At 40.4% G+C, this 22,739-nt stretch overlaps 1 protein-coding gene across 2 annotated transcripts in view; it reads right to left on the minus strand.

Moving 5' to 3' along the window:
* Positions 1-22,739, minus strand: part of CDC123 (cell division cycle 123) — a 46,248-nt gene that overhangs the window by 21,956 nt on the left and 1,553 nt on the right. Inside the window, exons 2-6 of one of the 2 annotated variants that reach the window (XM_005899122.3) lie at positions 18,463-18,534; positions 14,266-14,323; positions 13,974-14,006; positions 7,001-7,096; positions 4,620-4,726 (exon numbers count right to left, since the gene is read on the minus strand). In XM_005899122.3, the coding sequence (XP_005899184.1) occupies positions 4,620-4,726; positions 7,001-7,096; positions 13,974-14,006; positions 14,266-14,323; positions 18,463-18,534 (366 nt within the window). The remainder of the gene's footprint in view (positions 1-4,619; positions 4,727-7,000; positions 7,097-13,973; positions 14,007-14,265; positions 14,324-18,462; positions 18,535-22,739) is intronic. The other variant, XM_070380881.1, reaches the window with a different exon arrangement.

Genomic DNA, 22,739 nt, shown 5'->3' on the forward strand with positions numbered 1-22,739 from the left:
CCCACGGAAAATTAAGCACCAAAATGGTAGTGCTGACGACTTTACTGCTCATCAGGATCCAAAATAAGAGTTTAGGTACAGAGATGCCATTGCTTTGGGTCACACTGGTGGTAGAAAGCAAAGACAAAAAATGTTACTAAATTAAGGGAGACTGGGTGTGTTCATTGGAATTATCATAAATTCTTCTTCAAAAAGAGATAAAATATGTTATCTAAAATTGTAACAATCTAACATTGTCAATCAGCCATACTTAAAATTTAAAAATACAATAAAATTAAAAAATACAATAAAAGCGGTATAAAGTGGAAAAATTGTCACCTAAATCAGTTCAGTTCAGTTCAGTCACTCAGTCATGTCTGACTCTTTGTGACCCCATGAACCGTAGCATGCCAGGCCTCCCTATCCATCACCAACTCCCAGAGTTTATCCAAACTTATGTCCATTGAGTCGGTGATGCCATCCAACCATCTCATCCTCTGTCGTCCCCTTCTCCTCCTGCCCTCAATGTTTCCCAACATCAGAGTCTTTTCAAATGAGTCAGCTCTTCACACCAGGTGGCCAAAGTACTGGAGTTTCAGCTTCAACATCAGTCCTTCCAATGAATACCCAGGACTGATCTCCTTCAGAATGGACTGGTTGGATCTCCTTGCAGTTCAAGGGACTCTCAAGAGTCTTCTCCAACACCACAGTTCAAAGCATTAATTCTTCTGTACTTAGTTTTCTTTATAGTCCAACTCTCACATCCATACATGACCACTGGAAAAATCATAGCCTTGACTAGACGGACCTTTGTTGACAAAGTAATGTCTCTGCTTTTTAATATGCTGTCACCTAAATAAATGGGCCTAAAAAAATTATAAGGTATAGGTTCTGTTAAGTCTAACTTGGGCAGAAAGTTTTACTCCTGAAACTATTTGCTGCTGAATTTTAGGGTTAATAACCAGTTCCAATAATCTTAAGAACAAAATGTATAAAAATTATGCTGATTATAACTGAGCTTAAATTACTAAGAGAAGTGAACTTTCCTGACCTCTAGTAACTCTTCCTTCCTTAGTCATGCATGACCTTCTCAGAGAAACAATTAATGGAATAATTTTTTCACTCACTCAGCCCTTTCTTCTACATGCCAACTGAATACCAGATTTTTCTTTCTTGCCTTGGTCTACTGAAGTGACACCCCCATCAGTAAAATAATTAGTGAAAGCAGCTTTCTGACTCAACAAGCCTAATCACAAAGAATGTTTATATCTGGGCAAATAATTCACTCAGCAAGTAAAATGTGACAGATGATGCTGTGTCACATTTCAACTTCCACTTTCAAAGCTTCTTGTACACAGTAACCATCTGACTAACAGGAAAAATAAGAGTGTACTTACTATTCCATGTCAATTACAGTGGTGACAGACAGTCCTGGTCGTCTACCCTCTAGCTGTTCCCAACCTTCCTCCTTGCTAACAGAACTGCGGTTGTTCAGCTGAGGACGTGTGGTCCCCTGGCACCCCAGGGCGCACGTGTACAGCTGACCGCAAAGCCCTTGAGCTGCGGGCCTGCACCTGCAGCGCCAGTGTCACCTGGGAACGTGTCAGAAATTACTTTCTTGGGCCCCAAGCCCAGCCTAGTGAATTGGAAACTTGGGAGGGAGGGACCAGCAAGCTGTGTTTTACCAAATTCTCCAGATGACTCTGATCCAAGCTGAAGCTGGAGAGCCTCTGTTCTAAACCAATCACGGCATCTCTGTTCCCTCTGCCAACAACTGGATGAGGCTGAGTAACTGTGTGACCGTGAGCTATCAGGAAGTCTCAGGGAAGGTTCCAGACTGCTTTACTTGCTCACAGACAGAGAAGAATGAGAGGCAACAGAAGCACCCTTCCTATTTTCGATTAAGATATTGTCATCTTCATACCATACCTGCAGGACAGCAGCTACCCTGTAACCATTCTGTGATGTTGGGTGATAAACCCAAACACCAGGCCAGTAAGCCAAGGTGACAGAGGGAAAGGCTGAAAGAGCCTGGTCCCTGCTGGCCCTGACGAGCTGCTGACAGCCCTTGAAATATTCCATCTCCAGACTCCCCGTTAAATAATGTATTTTTTAAAAACCCTGTGTGAGAACTCTTTCTGGTTGGCTTTCTGTTAACCTGTAAATGTAACTATGACATCCTTGTTTCTTTTGTTGAAGCAAGCTCCAAAAGAGTGTAATGTTACATAATTTTCATAATGTTATATAATTCTACACATATAATCATATACTATAATATTCCTTCTTAGATTCTATAATATTTTACTTTGAAATATTTTAGAAAAGAAGGAATTTATAACTTCATCAAATGAAAACACAGAGAACATTTAGAATGACATTATTGAAATTACATTCTGGTTTTGGTTCTATGAACTATACGGATAAATTACTGAACAGTTTTGGGCCTCAACTTTCTAAATGATGAAAGGGTCAAATTAAATCACTGATAAGATCTTGTCCTACTTAAAGATTATACTCTTTAATTTTTAAGGGATCTGGAAAGACTTCTATGACCAAAGTTCATCTGTACTGACCCAATCAATAGGGATTTTTCTAGACTGATTAAGACTTACAAGTTGTTACACAAGTGATGACTGACAAAGATTTCTGGAAGTACTGCCTGTCTGAAAGTTCAGCACTTGGTATCTGTCCTGCCAACCCAAACTATTTACACAGGGAGAAGGATGGTATTCTGCGGATAAACACTCCAAACACAGGGCCTCAAATGCACCTGCTGATTTAACCTCTTCCCCATGCAAAAGTCAAAAAGCATAAAACACAAAATGACTGGTATTTCTACCCTTCACTGGAATCATAGCTAAATTCGCCTAAGATAAAAGGAGAGGTGTGCTAAGGGAAGCCAGTAGGTCACTGGACTGCAAAGATGGTTTTAAACACCATCAGCCACAGAGCATTAAAAGTGGTTTATATTCTGTGGAAAGGAAATGATGTCCTTATATATTCATTGTAACTAATAGCAAATGTGCATAAAAATCCATATCCAGTGAATTAACAGGTACAGAGTATTTCTGATGCAATATATTACAAGGCCTCTTTACAAAAGCAGTTGATGACAAAAAGCTCTACAATGGCAAAAAAAAAAAACCAAACCCTGAAAGCCACAACATCTTCTAAACAGAGGGTATCTTTCAGAATGAAAATGCTGCCCATCACCCCCAAAACAAACACCTTATCACACCTGTGCCAACACAACCAAAAAAGGTCGACACCTAAATATCACAATAACATAAAGTTTTTTCTGTAAATGAACCAGAAAAATCAATACAGCTAAACTCCTTTTATAATAAATTGGCAATACGATCATACTTACTTATTATTACTTAACTTTGCTTTCTTTAATAGTACTAAAACCATATGCCCGAGCTTCAGAACCAGACGTAAAAAAGATGATGCACAACTGACTTGTAGGGAATGTTTTTTTTCCAAGCCAGGCTGCTCTTCAAAAAAGATCTGAGGCTAACGGGATGAATTAGCAAACTGAACTAGGGAAGATGTGGCAGGCACACACAATATGTTCATCTGTGTATCTACTTAGTTTCTAGATTTTCTGATATGCTTTATCTTAGAGATTAAAGATTAGTTTAGTTGAGATTTGGGGTTTAAAAATGAGGTAGGCAAGAAATCTAGAATAACTGCTGTTTGAGGACAGAACAGAAGTATGAAGGGATCAGCTACAGCTCAGCAGTGCAGGTGTCCAGTCTGCCTCCAATGAGGATTAGCTATAGAGTAACTGGCAGAGGGGAGAAAATGCAAGTTCATGTCTAGGAATTTTTTTCTTTTGGCCAAAGCACATGCCTTGTGGGATTTTAATTCCCTGACCAGGGATTGAATCTCAGCCCTTGGCAGTGAGAGCACAGAGTCCTAACCACTGGATCACCAGGGAATTTCCCATGTCCAAGAATTTATCCCAAGGAAAAAATCAGAAAAGCACACAAAGATTTAGCTCAAGGATACTCACTGTATATAAGGACATAAGAAGAGAGAACCAGTGAAATAAATGATGCTACAGCTGTCCAGTGGAATACTCTGAAGCAAGTTTAAAGTAATGATGCATTTAATATTTAATGACATAAAGATTTTTTATATATATTACTGAGTGTAAAAACAGCCTAGTAAGCAATATGAATTATATGATCCCATTTGTGTTGTAAAAACTGGAATACAGTTAGAGACAGGTGTATCTATATTAAACCTATGCAAAGACAGAATTCTGGAAGTATTACATAAAACCAACTGTGCTGAGATCATGAATCCGCTTTCTTCCTGTTTTTGTTTAGCTATAGTTCCTGCTTTTATTTTTCTATGATAAGCATATATTGGCCTTATAATAAGAAAAACATTACCATCATATTTACTGGGAAGAATTCAGAAAGCCCTTGGTATCTAGGGATATTCACTGTATAGCATTTGCTGTCAATAGAAAAGAAAGGTTTGCTTTATTAGATCATTTCAGAAAATGAAACAGCCTTGTTATGTGGATCTGTCATGTACAACAGCACTAGAACTAAAGGAATTTCATCTGTAGCACAATTCACAAGCACTGAAAACTACTGATGTAAGAGAACAAGAGACATACTTACGGCTGGGTGAAGTCACGAGTGATGAAATCAGAACTCTTGAACAGTAGGAAGATGTCGCTGAGGGTTTTACATTTCAGAGAACTGTTCATTGCTATCCAGTAGGCATCCTAAAGAATAAAGCATGTGCTGCTTAGTATATATTCCAAGTTAGCTGCTATGAATGAAGTTCATAGCCTATATGCAAAATCAATAATGCATGTAACTTCAAGGGTTTGAAGAAAAAAATCAGGTAAGAAATTTTAGCTATACTGTCAAGTGTCAAGCGACGCTTCTAAACAAAGAATAAGGTCACTGTTGCATGACAGACAGTTTTGAGCTGAGATGTTCAGGTCCTCGTCTTGCAGCTTAGGCCCAAGACACTGCCCTGTGTCCACCTCACTGATGATGAAAGAAGGGGATAGACATCAGAAACGCTGACACTTCAGCAAGAAGATCCAGGTAGAAAGAAACATCCTGATCAGCTACTAAGAAAACAGAGAGCCTTTCTCTCTTTCTATTTCTGGAGAGAGACAGCTGCAACACTGAAGTTTGATGACTGCAGCAGTTAAGACTCATGTCCATCAAAGCTGGGAGAGAGGAGACGACATATTCTCAACCGTTCCAATTTTAAATGGTGCAAGTCTCAAACGTATGAACCAAAGGAAAAAAAAAGTAAGAACAGCAGACATAAGAGACACAAACCTCAGTGAAACAAGCCTAAAAATGACAGAATAAGTTATTTTAGGAAATACACTTCTCCCATAGATCAGACACAGGACAGTAATGTAATTTTGAGAAAACTGATGACTGCAAAACAAAAATGTCCAGTTATCCACACTGCATGAAAGGAAGCAGTGGTACATAGTTGACACTCAATAAGTAAAAAATAAATGAACAAAGGAATAACTTAAAATCACAAATAATCTACCCATCTTAACTGGAAAGCCTCAAGCCGTCAAAGATCAGCTGTCAACAATGACCCAATTTACTGCTCATAGATAAACTAAAAATGAGTTCTAATAATTTTTTTTAATAATAACTTCTTTAAATTTTCTCCCAATGAAAAAAGATGATGAACTTTGGTTAAAGATGATATACTGAACACAAAGATTTAACGCCACTGAAACAACAGTATATATACACAGAAAACCATGCAACTGAATAAATAAGACAATTATTAAGCCTAAGGAAGACAAAATGTTGAATAAGAAAACATAAGCAACACACACTTTATAGATGTGTATGCAATGTTTGCAAAAATGCAATATGAGAAACAGCTTCCCTGGTGGCTCAGAGGCAAGGAATTCACCTGCCAGTGCAGGAGGTGAGGGTTCGATCCCTGGCTTGGGACGATCCCCTGGAGAAGGAAACGGCAACACACTCCAGTATTCTTGCCTGGAAAGTTCCATGGACGGAGGAGCCTGGTGGGCTACAGTCCAAGGGGTTGCAGAGAGTCGGACACGACTGAGCGACAAAGCACAGTGAATACTGATGGAATCAAGGTGTGCTAGTCCTGTGTGAGGACAGTGAACTACAACACAGAGCAGTGAGAGTAAGAGATGAAAAGGTGCTGAACCTTTCTGTCCTAAAGCAGAAAGCTGGTAACAAATGCTTAAGATGGAAGAATAGAGACATTGAGGAAAATAACAAAAGGTGGTACTAAAATATACGCATGCAGTCGCCTCCGAGCAGTGGGAAACCGTGAAGAAAAACAGGTGTCAGGACCGGCTGACTTTTATAGCAAGCGTTCAGAAACTTAAACTATGTATATATGCCACTAATTTCAACAAGTAAAAATAAAAGATTAAGTACAATTTATCATTCATGTTAGAATAAGAAAACATAAAAGCACACAAAGATGGTTTTCGAAAACACAGATACGTCTTGAATCCTTCAATGAGCTTTGCTGACATTAAATTGTTTTCTACTGGAATAGAAAAAATGATGAATTTCCCTAGATCTTAACTTAAAAAATCTTATCAATGCAATGTTGAAGCAATAAAACACAATTTAAGAAAACGTCAGTTCATTTGTCAAACCACTCTATTTCTAGATCCTGCAACATTCTAATTTTTATTACTTTTCAATAGAGAAAAATTTCTCTGTCAAACTGAAGAGCTGAAGTTTTGAAAAGGGCAGAGGAACATTTTCTGAGATTTCTAGTGTAATGAGCAACACAAGAGGCTGAAGCTGTCAGCTGGCAAAATACAAAGTATTTCACAGGCCCAGGGAAATAAATGCATTGCCAAATCAGGAAAATAAATAACAGGAGGAAAGCAAAAATAAATTCCATGATATTTTCCCTAGAATTAGGAATATAATTAGACCTTCGTGGGGATATAAATGAAATGGAATCACAAGACAATATCCACACAGTGAGAGATTTACAGACATGCTCCTACCCTTGGGGCACTCCAGTTAAGCTTAGGAAATACACTGCCCCCCAGGGAATTGATCGCTTCCTGGACTTTCGTGGTGAACTCAGGAAATTCTGGTGCCTACAGAGAGAAGGAAGAAATCATTTGGGCAAGTCAGTATCAGCACGATAAATATAGAAAACAAGATTAAAAAACTCAAAGTTTAACACTTCAGGGTATTAAAAATAATTTAGAATAAAAATTACTATTAGAATTTCTGAACTCAGCCAAATAAACTCAATGATCAGATAACATTCGTCAGGAAGGGAAAAGAATAACAAGCGCTCAGATGACGTTGTCCAGAACGATCAAGCCCCACAAAGCTACGGAGACTGCTGATCTTTCAAGGCACCTGGGGATGTGAGAAAACGAACGAACGGTTCTCTAACACCGACATAAAACCAGTGCCTATTAAATGAAAAGAGATGATGGAGTATCACCTGTGCACAGACTCCAGTTCTCAGAAGTAATACCTCACATTTAAAGGACCAGAAGCCTCTCCATTTGCAGGAAAAGAACTTACCCCCAAAAGGCTTCAAAAACGAGAAATCAATCATGTGGCTAACTGCATTTAAACATGGCTATTTCCAGACAGGTTTTAATATAAACAAAACTCAAAAATAGGACCTTGGTGAAATTAAAATGTTCTTTCTTTTTTGGTTGATTTAAAAATGATTATTTTATATCAGCAAGTAACCAAAACATTGTGCTGTTTCAACCAGGAAATAAGCAGAAATACTTATTTCTGATGGGACGTAAACGTCATTATGATTATGCTCTTCCTCGAGTCTTCTGTCACCATCAGGAGCACGGGGACAAAAAGTGGAGAAAAGGAGAGAAAGAGGGATGGAAGTGGGGCCTGCAGGAGAGCAAGAATACAAAAAAACGCTGATGCGTTGCAGTCATTTTAGCCCTTTATATCTGCTGCCCCCTAGTGGACAACTGCAAATACTGAAAGTCCCATCATGACGAGCTCTTCCCTAAGTAGGAAAAAACTAGAATAGGTCTACAACAAGCTAATGGGCTTCTCTAGTAGCTCAGCTGGTAAAGAATCTGCCTGCAATACAGGAGACCAGGGTTTGATCCCTGGGTTGGGAAGATCCCCTGGAGAAGAAAATGGCAACCCACTCCAGTATTCTTGCCTAGAGAATCCCATGGACAGAGGAGCCTGGTGGGGTACAGTCCCTGGGATCCCAAAGAGTCCGACATGACTGTGCAACTAACTTTCACTTTCACTTCACTTCAGAATAAGCTAAAGGAGTGGGAGGTACAAACTATTGGGTGTAAGACTACAAGGATATATTATTGTACAACATGAGGAAGAAGGCATTTTTTGTAATAACTAAATGGAGGAGAACCTTTAAAAAATTATTTTAAAACTTTTTAAAATGATTATTATTGTTTCAAGTCATGAAGTTTTAGGATGACTTGTTATTCAGTCATCCTAAACAAACACCAAAAGAAAACAAAGGCTTATACTGATTCCCAAGATCTAGCCCAGTTATGACAAAAAACTGTGACTCAAGGCTGAGAAACAGACCAAAACGTGAAAGTTAAAAAAATGGGCAGGTTGTACTTCCTTTCTTTCTGCTGCAGACGCATGTGACTGCTGCAGATATACTCGACCTCCGGAGGTCTGAAGTGTCTTTTAGTTACTTAATTTGACAGTGCGCTACCATCTCCATCTTCTGCATGTCTTCTTCAGCTTGTTGGTACTGCTGCTACTGCTAAGTCGCTTCAGTTGTGTCCGACTCTGTTCGACCCCATAGACGGCAGCCCACCAGGCTCCCCCATCCCCGGGATTCTCCAGGCAAGAATACTGGAGTAGGTTGCCATTTCCTTCTCCAATGCATGAAAGTGAAAAGTGAAGTCGCTCAGTCGTGTCCAACTCTTAGCGACCCCGTGGACTGCAGCCTACCAGGCTCCTCCGTCCATGGGATTTTCCAGGCAATAGTACTGGAGGGGGTTACAATTGCCTTCTCCTTCTTCAGCTTATATACGTGAAATTAATGCCTTTCAGAGGCTTTCAAAACAAATAACCGCCTTGAGTTTCTTTATCTTCCATTCTCCTCTCCGCGGCAAAAGAAATTATGCTTTCTGTTAAGGCAAATTTCTTTAGAATCCCCTGAAGATGCTGGTTTGGCAACCAAACCAGCTTCATCTATAAACACACTCCTCTAAGACCTGCATTAGCTATATTTTCAATAAATGACACAGTTACAAAAATATTAAAACATGAAGGATTTGATCTTCAAAGACAAAACAATTTCATTTTCCCATTGAACTTCACATATAAAGACTGCTTTATATTTCTGTATTACATTTTTTCTTTATAAGTTATCAGTTCAGTTCAGTCGCTCAGTAGTGTCCAACTCTTTGCGACCCAATGAACTGCAGCACGCCAGGCCTCCCTGTCCATCACCAACTCCCGGAGTTCACCCAGACTCACGTCCATCGAGTCAGTGATGCCATCCAGCCATCTCATCCTCTGTCGTCCCCTTCTCCTCCTGCCCCTAATCCCTCCCAGCATCACAGTCTTTTCCAATGAGTCAACTCTTCGAATGAGGTAGCCAAAGTATTGGAGTTTCAGCTTTAGCATCATTCCTTCCAAAGAACACCCAGGACTGATCTCCTTCAGAATGGACTGGTTGGATCTCCCTGCAGTCCAAGGGACTCTCAAGAGTCTTCTCCAACACCACAGTTCAAAAGCATCAATTCTTCAGTGCTCAGCGTTCTTCACAGTCCAACTCTCACATCCATACATGACCACAGGAAAAACCGTAGCCTTTCCTAGACGGACCTTTGTTGGCAAAGTAATGTCTCTGCTTTTCAATATGCTATCTAGGTTGGTCATAACTTTTCTTCCAAGGAGTGTCTTTTAATTTCAAGGCTGCAATCACCATCTGCAGTGATTTTGGAGCCCCAAAAAATAAAGTCTGACACTGTTTTCACTGTTTCCCCATCTATTTCCCATGAAGTGATGGGACCGGATGCCATGATCTTCGTTTTCTGAATGTTGAGCTTTAAGCCAACTTTTTCACTCTCCACTTTCACTTTCATCAAGAAGCTTTTTAGTTCCTCTTCACTTTCTGCCATAAGGGTGGTATCATCTGCATATCTGAGGTTACTGATATTTCTCCTGGCAATCTTGATTCCAGCTTGTGCTTCTTCCAGCCCAGCGTTTCTCATGATGTACTCTGCATAGAAGTTCAATAAGCAGGGTGACAATATACAGCCTTGACTTACTCCTTTTCCTATTTGGAACCAGTCTGTTGTTCCATGTCCAGTTCTAACTGTTGCTTCCTGACCTGTATATAGGTTTCTCAAGAGGCAGGTCAGGTGGTCTGGTATTCCCATCTCTTTCAGAATTTTTCAGTTTATTGTGATCCACATAGTCAAAGGCTTTGGCATAGTCAATAAAGCAGAAATAGATGTTTTTCTGGAACTCTCTTGCTTTTTCCAGTGGATGTTGGCAATTTGATCTCTGGTTCCTCTGCCTTTTCTAAAACCAGCTCGAACATCTGGAAGTTCACGGGTCACGTATTGCTGAAGCCTGGCTTGGAGAATTTTGAGCATTACTTTGATAGCGTGTGAGATGAGTGCAATTGTGCGGTAGTTTGAGCATTCTTTGGCATTGCCTTTCTTTGGGATTATAAGTTACAGGTGTACAATACAGTGATTCACAATTTTTTAGAGGTTTCGCTTCACTGTAATTACTATAAAATACTGGCTATTCTGTATTACATTTTAAAAGAGGTGATAAATCCCCTCAAATCCTCAAATTATTCAACTTTAAGAATTTTCTTAAGAACTTTAAGAAATCCCGCAATCAAGATCCTAAAATAAATTTAAATGACAAAAAGTTTATGTATTGCACAGAAAAATTTGTGCTTCAGTGGAAGACTATGTATTGTATACATACAGCACTTTTCTGTTACCTGATTCTAGCTGGGTCTGCAAGATGTTTTACAACTTGGTAAATAATAGGTAAGTGAAAACAGTATTTCTTACAGACATGAAAATTCTACTCTGTCTGGTAGAAACCCAGCTGTCTTCTGTCCCCCCTTGAGGGACACATAACCAGCTTTGCCTTGTTTACATATCCATTTTTTATGTAAATACAATACATATTTACATAGTCCTAATCTATAAATGCGTGTCCTTTGAGTTCTCTTTTGAGCCAGTTATAACGTCTGCCTGGTTCCCTCGTGAGTTAAAGCCTTCAACGTGTGTTAAGTCATGATTCCACCTTTTCCTGAAAATGATTTTTTAACAGATTTAGCTAGTAATAGGATTCTTTTAAGCTCATAGCACAATGAGTTGATTTTAAATACACCTAACTCCTTAGTTGTCTAAGAAACTCTGCTGCTGCTAAGTCACTTCAGTCGTGTCTGACTCTGTGCGACCCCATAGATAGCAGCCCACCAGGCTCCCCCATCCCTGGGATTCTCCAGGCAAGAACACTGGAGTGGGTTGCCATTTCCTTCTCCAATGTGTGAAAGTAAAAAGTGAAAGTGAAGTCATTCATTCGTGTCCGACTCTTCATGACCCCATGGACTGCAGCCTACCAGGCTCCTCCGTCCATGGGATTTTCTAGACAAGAGTACTGGAGTAGGTTGCCATTGCTTTCTCCGTGTCTAAGAAAAGGTTCATGCTTTAAGTGGGATGAAATCTGCAGTTTAAATCACATCCGTGGACTTTTATGATCCAAACTCGCCTATCTTTTCTACTTTACCCACCACAGCCCTACGGTATCATACTTATTCAGAAAGAGTATTTCTTTAAAAATTTTTAATCATCAAATAAATGTTTTAAACATATAAAAAATATATACCCTGATCCATACATTCAACAATTTGATATGCTTGATCCAGATCTTTAAATTTCTTAAGGAAAGAACATCACAGATCCTCAAGAAACTCCTAACCTCCCTGCTCTCCTCCCTAGTCCTTTCTTCTCGCCACAGGCAGCCATCATTACAAGACTGGTCACAATCTTCTACAGTCATGATTCTATACTTACAGTGCGTGCGTCTGCCCATAATACAAAATATTTAAAAATTTTAACGTAACTGCTGTTATTTGATATGTATACTTTTGGCAACCTGCCCTTTCAAATTCACCATCGTGTCTGAAATTTAGCCATCTTGATTATCTGATTGCATTTTAAATTGGGCTTCTCTGTAGCTACACTATTATCATTGGGTGTGTGCTCTTCTGCCCTGAAAGCTCACCTAACCAACAACATCTGGTTCAGCCCAGTGAAACCCAATCACTTTTAAATTATTTTTCCATTTTGAAATAATTTCAGACTTTCAGAAGCATTTACAAGAAGCATTTAACCAAAATTTTCTATACACTCTTCATGCAGGCATTCTACCACACTCCTGTATCATTCTCCCTCTGCAACTCCCTTTCTGTATACAGCTATGCTGGAGCGTGTATAAAACACATACACCTTCCATAGTAAGGAGAAGTCATGATGCCCCTTTACACACAGCACTTCATGTAACCTAGGCAAATTATCAAAACCAGGGAGTAACATGGATATAACATCACTATTTCATCTATGGGTCTTATTCAGTTTGTGCTCACTGTCCTGATAATGTCTTTTACAGCAGAAGAAAGATGGAATATTTTCTTCTGGCCTAGGACCCAATCTAGAATCATGCATTGCATTAACTTGTCATGTCCCTTTAATCTCCTTTCATCTGTAACATTTCCTCTCTCTGTTGCTCTTATCTTTCATGACTCTGACCATTTGCAAGAGCCTGGGGCAGTCACTCTGTGTAATTTCCAAAACGCTGAGTTTGCCGGCTATTTCCTCATGACTGGATTCAGGCTGTGCACGGCTGGCAGGTGATGTGTCCTCTGAGCCTCATACAAGGAGGCAGGCGATAGAGGTCTGTCCCATCACTGACAAGGTTAACTTTGCTTATGCTGCTTTCCACTGGAAGATGCTATTTTTCTCTTTGTAACTAGTAAGTAATTTTGGTTTCCCTGGTAGCTCAGATGGTAAAGAATCTGAGATGGTAAAGATTCTGGTAAAGAATCTCCCAATGAAGGAGACCAAGGTTTAATCCCTGGGTCGGGAAGATCCCGTGGAGAATGGAATGGCAACCCACTCCAGTATTCGTGCCTGGAGAATTCCATGGGCAGAGGAGCCTGGTGCGCTACAGTCCATGGGGTCTTAAAAGAGTCAGACATGACTGAGTGACTAATGCTTTCACTTTCTTTCAAGTAATTTTGGTGGACATACTTTGAGAAGACTCAAATATCCTTATTGAATAGTCACCCACAAGTTTTAACATCTATCTCATTATTACTAGAATGGCTGTAAATGCTGATTTCTATCATTCTTTCTCAATTATTAGTTGGTGTCGAATTTTCTACTATAAAGAAAGGCTTTCCCTTCTGTTTCATTTGTTGAATTTAATCATTTGTTTATGTCAGTATGGGACCATGGGTTCGAATGCTAGTCCATTATTATCGTTGTTTTGTTATGATGTTCACATATGTGGCCAGTGGGAGCCCATTGAGCTGGCTTCCGGGTCCTCTGCACCATGTCCGCATCATTCTTACTTTCTGGCACAAATTCCTACAGGCTCTTCTTTACCTTCCCACCCCCAGTCTTGAATTTCTCCAAGGAGCTTCAACTCCTTTTAGTGGAAACCAGTATTTAGACACCATAATCAGGGCACTAGGTCCGTTCATCTGTTCATTCCTACCATGACATCACTGTGTCATTTTTAGAACTAAGCAGAGTTTGATAAATACACACACACGTTATTAATTTATCTATTGAAGTTTGCCTAACAACAGCGATTTAAGTTATTTTTCAAAATAATAAATAAAAGCTTAAAATGGTGACTAAATGGGAATTTAGAGTGATCTGCGTTGAAACCCAGAAGCACCCCATGGGACGGCACTGGGCAGTCCTGAGACCGCGCTGCTCTTACCGTAAGCGTGGCCGTGTTCTCATCGTCCGACCACTGCAGGGGAAGGAGGACAGAAAGAGAATGTTAATGTGGACAGTGTTCCTGGCTTCCAAAAAGCAGTGCTCCATCTAAAAACGACACACACACAGGAGATAGCTTTTCCTGAACACAAAGTACACATCCATGTGTACTTAGGTTTCCATGGAATTTCTGACTTTATTGAATGTACGCTAAGATCTTTAAGCCAGAACCATTTCAGAAATCATTTCAATTAGGACAGTCTATGGAACAGGTTATAGTATTTTGAACCAACCTGTATTTCTTCGGCTTCATCATCACTGTCTGGCTGAGAACGTGCAGGCGGATCTTCCCTGGAAGAACATAAAACAAAAACTGAGTGTGAGAAAGCCTTGGTGCCAGGCAGTCATGATTACAGATGTGCTAAGTGTTCATATACATGTAAGAAGAAACTAATAAAAACCAACCTGAAATTAACAAGAGTGAACGTTCAGTAAGAGACCGTCGAATAAAAACGTCCTGTCTTCTTCTCAGAAATCACTAGCAACAGGGGAAAGAAAATCTCAAACTCTGCCCCAGAGGACACTAAGAACCAGCTCTGAATCTCGACCAGAGAAAGTGCTGCCAAAGACCAGGGAGACACAGCAGGAGCTGTCGGGGGAGTAAGTTCAGGCGGCTGATGGACACCCTGCGGGCACAGCCGGGCATCTTCTGTTTACAGTGAAGACAGTACGTGCGGGCTGCCAGCAGGAATCACCCTGGGTCGGGATGGGCACTGCTGGAGGGCACGGGGGAGAGAAAGACATGGTCAACAGGCTGTCTCAGAAAGAGTCAGTGAGCGAAGCAGGGGCTGAAAAGGGCCTCTAGCAGCCAATCCTCACCCCTGGCTGTGGGCAAAGCAGAGGCTGAAAGACCTCAGAGAGAGGACACTGCCCCCGCCGCTTCTCAGCACTCAACCACAAACCACTGGCCACAAAGAACTCGATTACGTCATTGAAAAATAAGCACTAACCAGAATAGCAACCAGCAGAGGATCTGTACCAAGAAACTACAAGAGAAAGGAAGGATGAGGCTTCAGGTTAATCATGGACACTTATCCACCCCTAGGTTCCCTCTTGAAATGCTACTGAAGTGATTTAAAAGATCACAAGGGCAAAAAGGACCAGAGAGAGACAGCTGCAAAGAGGCAACAGAAGTCTGGAAAACAGAAAGCCAGTGAGGGGGTAACCCGGTGAGCCACAGGCTACCCCTGGGGCCGTCATACACGATGGGCCCACGGCTCCGCTCTGAAAGGGGTGATGCGTGTACAGCCCATACAGGGGCGGGAAGACACGTCCAGTCTTCCTCACCTGGCACATCCCAGCAACTCACCCTCCATGGACCAGAGGGTAAGGCGCATAATGCCCCAAATGAATATGGGGGTGAAATGCCACAAAACAACAAAGTAACAAGCGGAAGTCACACTCACAGTGAGACCTCTAGTCCCCTTCTTCCTTCTCTGCTCCCTGATATAGACAGATTAGAGGACTTGTCTCTGGAGATGCTGGACAATTCCAGAGGAAAGACTTATAGATAACTGCCATCTGGGAATCTGCTATCGATTCCTGTTGATTGCTGGCACTCTTAGTCAACAAGCCCCACACTAGTACACAAAGTTTCTGTGTGTGTGTGCCCCTCACTCTTAAATATGAATAAAGGCCTACAATCATTAGAAGGCCTATAAAAGGCTCCAAGATGAGAAAAGAGTTTTTTAAAAGGAGGAAAAGTACATGGACAGAATAAAGACAGTAAAGGAAACAAATGAAAAATATTTTTTAAAATCACAAATATCTTCAAAGATAAAAGAAGATATTGCATTCATGAGAAAGGACAAGACTGAACTTGTATAAAAGGAAAAACATGGTAGCTGAAATTTAAAAACTCAATAGAATGAGTGGCAAGATTAGGGAAATTTTCCATAAAATAGAACTAAGACAACAACAACAATAGAGAAGAAATGATAAAATTCAGAGAATTAACCTGGCAGTTATAACATCTAAAGAGAAGCAAAAAAATAAGAGGAAATTATCAAAGATACAATATTTTTTAAAGTTCTAAAACCAAAAAATAAAGTCTCTAGAATGAAAGCGCCCACACCAAGTACATGTGACAACGAATGGGAAAGACAACAAGAGCCTTAGATGATGTTCACGGACGGCCACAACTCTCCCCATCCTGACATGCTGTCTGTAGTCTTGACACGCCACCCTTCCCATCAAGACACAGCACTCACTTCCCCACCCCTTTAATTCAAACTGGCTTCAAGGCTCACTGGGACCAGCAATGCAGCACAAGGGCACCACGTGCCCTAAGCCTTGGTGTCAAAGCCTTTACAGCTTCCTTGCCCACGTTTTTTGAATGCTACTACCACCACATAAAGGAGTGGAGTCTGAGAATGAGAAATCAGACGGAAAGAGAAGCCCAGCTGACAGGCAGCATTCACTGCCAGACCGGAGTGAGGCCATCCTAAAACCATCCAGTTAGGTCGAGCCACCAAACAACTACAGGAGTAGTAGTTGACCTCAACTGAGCAGTGACCTCAGAAGGACCAGCAGAAGACTCGCCCAGTGTTGAGCATTAGGGAGGCTCCGAGATTTCACCCCACTTGCAAGCTAACAAGTTAGCCTGCCACGGTGCCATGGAATCTGGCAGAAGACAGTAGAAGCCTGGGTCAGAAACCAAGGACTCTCCAGACAGAGAGACACATCTGGCCAATGAAATACACTGTAGGAGCTCTTCCACAAGCTCAGAGTACTGACATCTGCTCAGGACTCTCTAATGTCAGGAGGCATTTTCTTTACATTCCCATTTTGTAGGCTTATTACGTGTTCTATATTGGAAAATAATAAAGTCGTGTCTGTAAATATCCCAAAGTTGAGACTCGCCTATCTATTCTGTTGCTTTATCCTGCAATTATTCCACATCAGTGAGGCTCTAAACTAATAATTTTCAGGTTATTACCAGGTTGAGAATACCAGAAACAGAATTATAATCCAGGAAGCTAAACAGAAGATCCATCAGACCAGAAAAATATATATATATATATAATATATATATATGGTAAAATTGGGCTTCCCTGGTGGCTCAGTGGTTGAAAATCCACCTGCCAATGCAGGAGATGTGGGTTCGATCCCTGGTCAGGAAGATCCCCTGGAGAAGGAAATGCAACCCACTCCAGTATTCTTACCTGGGAAATCCCATGGACAGAGGAGCCTGGCAGGCTACAGTCCATGGTGTCACAAGAGTCGGATGCGACTCAGTGACTAAACAACAAAATGGTAAAATTAGTGTTACTGTAAAACACACACAATTTTAATTATACTTCTAAGTTCATTTACCTAAGAAATGTTCATCAAGCACCTGTTTTATCAGGCACTGTTCCAAGGGCTGGGAACACACCTGCCCAAGTCTCTGCTCTCATGAAGACTGCATTGTAACAGGATGACTAAACAAAGATGGAGGGAAATAAGGGTTATGCAGAAAAATTAAGTGAGGTCAGGAGAAAAAAACAGATGCACCAAAATGTGGTAAACCATACAATGGAGTGGTATTTAGCCTTAAGGAAGGTGATTCTCACATGTGCTGTAACATGGATGAACATCGGGGACATTACGCTAAGTGCAATAAAGCTGAATACTGCATGATTCCCCTTCTGTGAGGTATGTCCAGCAGTTAAAATCATAGACACCAAAAGCAGAATGTCGGTTATCAGGAGCTGGTGGAAGGCGGGTCGGGGAGTGAGTGTTTAGAGGGTACAGAGTTTCAGTTTTACAAGATAACAAGAGTTCTCTAGATGGATCACAGTGATGGCTGCAACATTGTAACTGTACTTAATACCACTGAACTGTACACTTAAAAATTGTTAATGTGGTAAATTTTATGTGTATTTTAGCTTGATAAAAAAATTTTTTTAATAATTCTAAGAGAAAATTATATCCAACCTAGAATTCCATAAAAGAGAGTGACATATCAGCAAAGGTTACCATTAAGCTACTTTACAAAGGAAACTGAAGGATGAACACTTAGATAACATGACTTCTGAGCAGAGATCTGAATGAAAAAATAGGAATGTCATTAAAGTACATGATTCTTAAACTTTTCCAAGTTTGTACTAAAAAGACTGAAGCATGGTACTTTCCTTTATATACAGAAGAACTACTTGAACAAGAGGAATAGTAACCATACCCATTTTCTACAGGAAGAGAAGAAAGGAATTACTCAATTTTACAGATTGTAATTATTAGCAGAAGACGTGTTCAATTTTGAAAATCTTATCAACTGAGCGTTAACAAGGAATATAGGACAAAGATCAGCACATAATTTTAACTAGAGAGAAAAAAAGGAGAGAATGGGGCCAAAGCTAATGTACTTACTTTACACGTTAATTGTTGAGGTTGAATCATTACATTTCCTTATGCTAAAATTTAAAGAATGTTTTTCTGACATGCCTTACCTTCCTGAAACCACCAGAGTTCCATCATCGAGTAAATAATCCTTCACATTCTGAGGAAGTGGAAGAATGACACTAAAAAAAAAAAAAAAAATGCACATACCAAAAAAAGGCATCATTTTAAAAGACCAACCATAAGCAGAGAGAAAAAGTTCCAAACTCAATTTCTGAATTACTTGCTCCCTTTAATATGAAGTGGGAAATGTTAATAATGGACATTTGGCAGCCGTAGACTAGAAATTAAAATAATATGAATAAATGTTGCAATAAACTAAATTAGGTGCATATAATTATCCCTATTGACTTTGAGGTTAAAAAAAAATAAATAAACAACAACAAAAATAAAACAAAACAAAAAAAATCCCGAAAACAGCTAAATCCAAAGAACTCGACTGAAATCACAGAATGAAGGCAACAAGCTCAAAAAGATTCTGAGTACAAGGGTTATGTGCCTTTAAGAAATTGGAGGCCCTGCAGGTATTTGCAGCAACACAGGAAATCACCAAACGAATCAGAAGATCAACAGCACCTGGCTAAGATACAGGGTGGAAGCAGGCTTAAGATCTGGGCACCTTTGGTTGGCAATGGGAGTGTAAGGTCGAAAATCCACAGTGCGCTGGGATGTACTGTGATGGCATCCTGTTCACCTCATCTCTAGAGTACACGGCTGCTTACCTGGGCACGCTTCAGGTGAACTGTTTTCAGACAACCATAATTAAGGGATGGCAAAGCCATACTTGATATCACTTGAAAAACGGATGGGATAATTTGTTTTTTTTACTCTGTAGTGATAAATCATCATCAAAAAATTCTGGCACAGATATCTAAAAACAATGTTCTTACTTTGCTTGTAAGGCATGTATTTTTTAAAAACTGAAAACGATGGCAGCCTACGTTCAGAGAGACCATCATTGACTCATAAGAGTATGCTTCATTTATTTATTTTCTGTAACATGACAGTTGGTTTTGGCACACAGGAAAGATTACTCATGGGCTACTTCAGTTTTAGAAATTAACATCTGATTTCTCAAAGTTACAATTTCACATTCAAAAGCCTACTTCTTCTTCAGGCTTTTAAGTTCAACTAACAAATCTTACTATTCTATTTGTAAAGCTGCTAAATTTTAACCAATTTCAAGTGAGCCTTTGAAATTTAAAAGTTGCTTTAAATTTTTTTTAACTCTAGGGAATTCCCTAGTGGTCTAATAGCTAAGACTTGGGCTTTCACCATCATGGACTTGGGTTCAATCCCTGGTCAGGGAACTAAGATACCACAAGCCATGTAGTATGGCCAAAAGAAAAAAAAATTTTTTTAACTCTATTATAAAATAATCTATTCAACTTTCTTTTAAAATATGTCAATTGTCTAATTACAGATAAAGCTTTTCAAGTATTTAACTCTTATAAAACCAGTGAATTAAACTGTTAAGTATAGTGAATCTAAGGTTCTTGCAAACGTTCCAACACTGTTTAAACACTTAAAAATTTTTTATGTATTTTAATGTATCACAATTCTAAACCAATTACACAAATTAAATTAGAAACACAAGGCTAATCTGTTACATATATACAAACTGTCCTCAAAATGGCAAATTCTTTAGGATGTTAAAGTTAACAGGGAAAAATTCCAAGTCTGGATGATTTCATCACCTCTATATTTAATTCTAGCTCTTCCTGGGGTTAAAATACTCACCCAACACTGTCATTCCAACAGAATCGGACATGACCTTCACAAGAGAATCTGAAGTTTACCTCCTCAGGGGCCTGAGACTGAGAAGTATCGGCAGAAATGTCCATTCCCAGACACGTAGGGTGATTTTCCTGACCACGATGAGAGCAGAGAGAGCCCTTTTCTATGTCAGTGACATCTCTGAGTCCGTGGGTGATTTCAGAGGCCACGTCCCTAGTTTCTGAGTTATGCTATTTCTCAGGTCTCATTCCCCCTGGGCTGCATCACCCGTTGACTGGATTCAAAACATCTATTTACTGTTTGATTCCATTGTGAATTCTCTGCATATTTGTCCTTTCTGGAGGGTCTACCGGAGAAGGCAATGGCACCCCACTCCAGTACTCTTGCCTGGAAAATCCCATGGACAGAGGAGCCTGGTAGGCCACAGTCCATGGGGTCACTAGGAGTCGGACATGACTGAGCGACTTCACTTTGACTTTTCACTTTCATGCACTGGAGAAGGAAATGGCAAGCCACTCCAGTGTTCTTGCCTGGAGAATCTCAGGGATGGGGGAGCCTGGTGGGCTGCCGTCTCTGGGGTCGCACAGAGTCAGACACGACTGAAGCAACTTAGCAGCAGCAGCAGGAGGGTCTACAGGTCTTACGGGTATGAGCCCACACTGACAGTTCTCATGAGTCCCTGCGTCCTGCGTTCACAGTTCTAAAGTCGCCCTAATGATGTGACCCTGAATTATGTCACGTTAGTCATGGAGGAATCCTAGATGACTTTGTTAAGAACTCAATGTCTAGGAGTGGGAAAAAAAAAAAAAACCTCAAGTACAATGTAAGTGCTGTACCAGTACAGATGTATCAAACACCACCAAAACTCTCAAGAAAAAGGAACCGTGCCTGAGCAACTGAGGCCATAAACAAGCCATGACCTGGCATACTTAACCCAACTGTTGGAAAAGAACTTAAATATTTTTTGTCACTAAAATTCACTATGCAGCCAAGAATCCATGAGGGCTGGGGCTTCCCTAGTGGCTCAGTGGTAAAGAGTCCACCTGCCAATGCAGGAGACAGGGCCTCGATCCTTGGTCTAGGAAGATCCCATATGCCGTGGAGCAACTAAGCCCCAGAGCCACAACTACTGAGCCCACGCTCTAGAGCCCGGGAGGCGCAGCTACTGAAGTCCAGGCCCTCTGGAGTCTGTGCTCCGCAACACGTGAGGCCACCACAATGAGAAGCCCGCGCACTGCAGCCAGAGAAAAGCTGGTGCAGAAACGAAGACCTAACACAGCCAAAAATAAATAAATACATAAAATTTTAAAAGAAAAAAGAATCCATGAGGCCCAACTGAAAGATGTAAAAAATGTAATGACCTATTCCATCAAGTCGATATAATTCTATACACACAGACAAGTCACTCAAATGGAATGGAGGTTAAAAAAGCCTTTAGGAGATTATTCATAACTTTCATGTTTGAGGAAAGAAACACTTAGAAAGGTAGAGTGGATGACCCAAAGTCACCTAGCTACTTATCTGTAAAGTGAAAGGGAAAGTGAAGTCGCTCAGTCGTGTCCAACTCTTTGCGACCCCATGGACTGTAGCCTACCAGGTTCCTCCCGCCATAGGATTTTCCAGGCAAGAGTACTGGAGTGGGTTGCTATTTCCTTCTCCAGGGGAATCTTCCCAACCCAGGGATAGAACCTGGGTCTCCTGCATTGCAGGCTGATGCTTCACTGTCTGAACCACCAGGGAAGTCCTGAGTCAAAGTTCTAGGACGTGTCAAAAAAAAAAGATTCTGTATTTTTACCTGCATAATCATTTCTGAACCATGATTAATAAATGCCGAATAATAAGGCTGAGTCAATAACCAGAACATGGTCTCTTGGCATTAAAGTTGACAATGACAACGACAAGCCTAACAACTCCACCAGAATGACCTGGGCCGTAGAGGGACATCGTACCACACGCTGCGTTCCAGCAATGTTACACAGGACTAAGTAGGCTAGAGTTACAGGGCAAAGACACAGAATATTCTCAGGCAACACAGCTCAGTTGTGAACTGGCAAGAAAATCCCCCTCCTTGGTTTACTTTTCACTCCCAGCTTCATATGAATGGCACATATTTTAAGTGAACTAAAACTATTTTAAGCTTTGGTTAAATCAAAAACATTAAAAACAAGCAGCTTTTTGTGTGTTTATGTCAAAAAGAGTGCCAAGCATTTTTAACGCTTTATCTCATTTAATTCTCATGACAATCCTATTATTTTCTCAATTTTCCAGATGGGGCTTACAGAGATTAAGCCATTTTCACAAGATGCTGGTGGAACCAAAATTCCCAAGGCAGACAGATGGTCTTGACTCTAAAGTCCAATTCTTAACCATTATACTTCACTGCTGAAGCAGAGAAAAATTTCTTTGAGTTGACAAAAGGTGTCTGCACACAAAATACAAGACACTTCTGAGTGAACTGTGTGTGAAAATGTCTGACCGGTTCACAAAAATACCTTCTGTCACACCAACATGACATAAGTAACTCTAGCATCATCTCAGACCCTAGGCCTAGTTCAATTATGCAAGATAATGGAGGACTGGTACATCACGT

The sequence above is a fragment of the Bos mutus genome, chromosome 13 (assembly GCF_027580195.1).
Source record: "Bos mutus isolate GX-2022 chromosome 13, NWIPB_WYAK_1.1, whole genome shotgun sequence".
In the NCBI taxonomy this organism is placed as follows: Eukaryota; Metazoa; Chordata; class Mammalia; order Artiodactyla; family Bovidae; genus Bos; species Bos mutus.